This window comes from Monosiga brevicollis, genomic scaffold (assembly GCF_000002865.3).
Source record: "Monosiga brevicollis MX1 MONBRscaffold_21 genomic scaffold, whole genome shotgun sequence".
In the NCBI taxonomy this organism is placed as follows: domain Eukaryota; class Choanoflagellata; order Craspedida; family Salpingoecidae; genus Monosiga; species Monosiga brevicollis.
Window position 1 is genome coordinate 710,279 of NW_001865058.1, and position 1,418 is coordinate 711,696.

Below are 1,418 nucleotides of genomic sequence, written 5' to 3' on the forward strand. Positions count from 1 at the left end.
GTAGGTGAAGACAAGGGTTAGGGATGGTGAGAGTGAGGGATGTCAAGGGTTAGAAATGGCGAGGGGTTAGAAATGGTGAAGGGTTAGGGATGGCGAGGGATTAGGGGTAGTGAGCGGATTAGGGGTATGTTGTAAGCAAAGTTGTTATTGAAGGGGTTTATTGCTGTATAAAACGTCAGCAGGGGCCGAATGCATCAAATCACCAAGGGTTAGTCCAACATGACATTTTTTTGACTCAATTATCTCGCTTATCTGCAGCAGAGCTACCCAGGTCCTTGCTCATGGCCTTGCAAGGCGAGACGGTCTGCACCATCTGCACCATCTCTTGGCTTGAGCCGAACTCAAAGCCATCGCCATACTCACAAAGATCGTTTACCAGTGATGCGGCTACTTTGATAGAATTGGCAGTAATGTCGCCGTCAGCGTCTGCGACAGAGTCCATGGCTCACTCATGACCGAACTGAAAAATGCCAGTTACACCAAGCCATTTCTTTGCAGTGCGATAGGGACGGAGTGCAAAGAAGTAAGGGGCAGTTGGGACTAGTGTTGTTGTAAGGGTTAGCATTGAGAAAGAAAGAGAGAGAGAGAGAGAGAGAGAGAGAGAGAGAGAGAGAGAGAGAGAGAGAGAGAGAGAGAGAGAGAGAGAGAGAGAGAGAAACAAAAGAAAACAAAGCAAACAAAAGAAACAAAATCAAAGAAAAGAAAAGAAAGCAAAAAAAAAAGGGCAGCGTTTGAGTTTGGAACACGGACAGACGGACATGGGTGGTGCGTCCGACATGTCCCAGTCCGGGTACAGGCGCCAGTATGCACGGCCCAGTCAAACACATGAGTGAGAGGATATAGTCATGATGTGAACAAAATGCTGACAATCACACATTATCACCAAAAAGCCACATGATGCTGAAAACGACAACCGGCATCTATGAGAAAGAAGCGAAAGCATCTGACTCTAAAGCGACGGATATCCTAATATCTGTTGCTTGACGGATTTTGATGGCTTGGCGTGTGACCTTTATCGCTGAAAGGGGAGGAACCGCATCAAAACGGATTCACCTTAGTAGGAAGACATTGGGGAACATGATGGCCTTGAGCATCTGAATCAAAGAGAACTGAGTTGGAAACGTCCAAAGCAGGAACGGGAGAGGCGCAGTGTGAGCGGCTTTGCTATTTGAAGAAGCAATTCTTTGTAGCGTAGTAGCTTGTGCGGGCTCTTCGGGACCTCGGATGAATCTGCTTGGGGTTTGTATGAATTCACACTTGTGTAAAAAGCGAGTGCCCACATTCATCACCAATTAGCAAGTCCCTTGGGCGATTGCGTTGAGAGTCATCTCCGCAGTTGGTCGAAACTTGCGTAGTTGCTTGAGCATGTTCAGCGCTTGAGACTTGATTTATTTCAAGTTTTGAGACCGGGAAGATGC

At 47.1% G+C, this 1,418-nt stretch overlaps 1 protein-coding gene across 1 annotated transcript; it reads right to left on the reverse strand.

Annotated features, from left to right (window-relative positions):
- Positions 1 to 235: 235 nt before the first annotated feature.
- On the reverse strand, positions 236 to 827 carry MONBRDRAFT_27815 (uncharacterized protein; the record flags this gene model as incomplete). Its single annotated transcript, XM_001748239.1, has 2 exons — positions 236 to 387; positions 479 to 827. 2 exons carry the CDS (start codon positions 825 to 827, stop codon positions 236 to 238), a joined length of 501 nt encoding a protein of 166 aa, XP_001748291.1.
- Between the last annotated feature and the right edge of the window lie 591 nt (positions 828 to 1,418).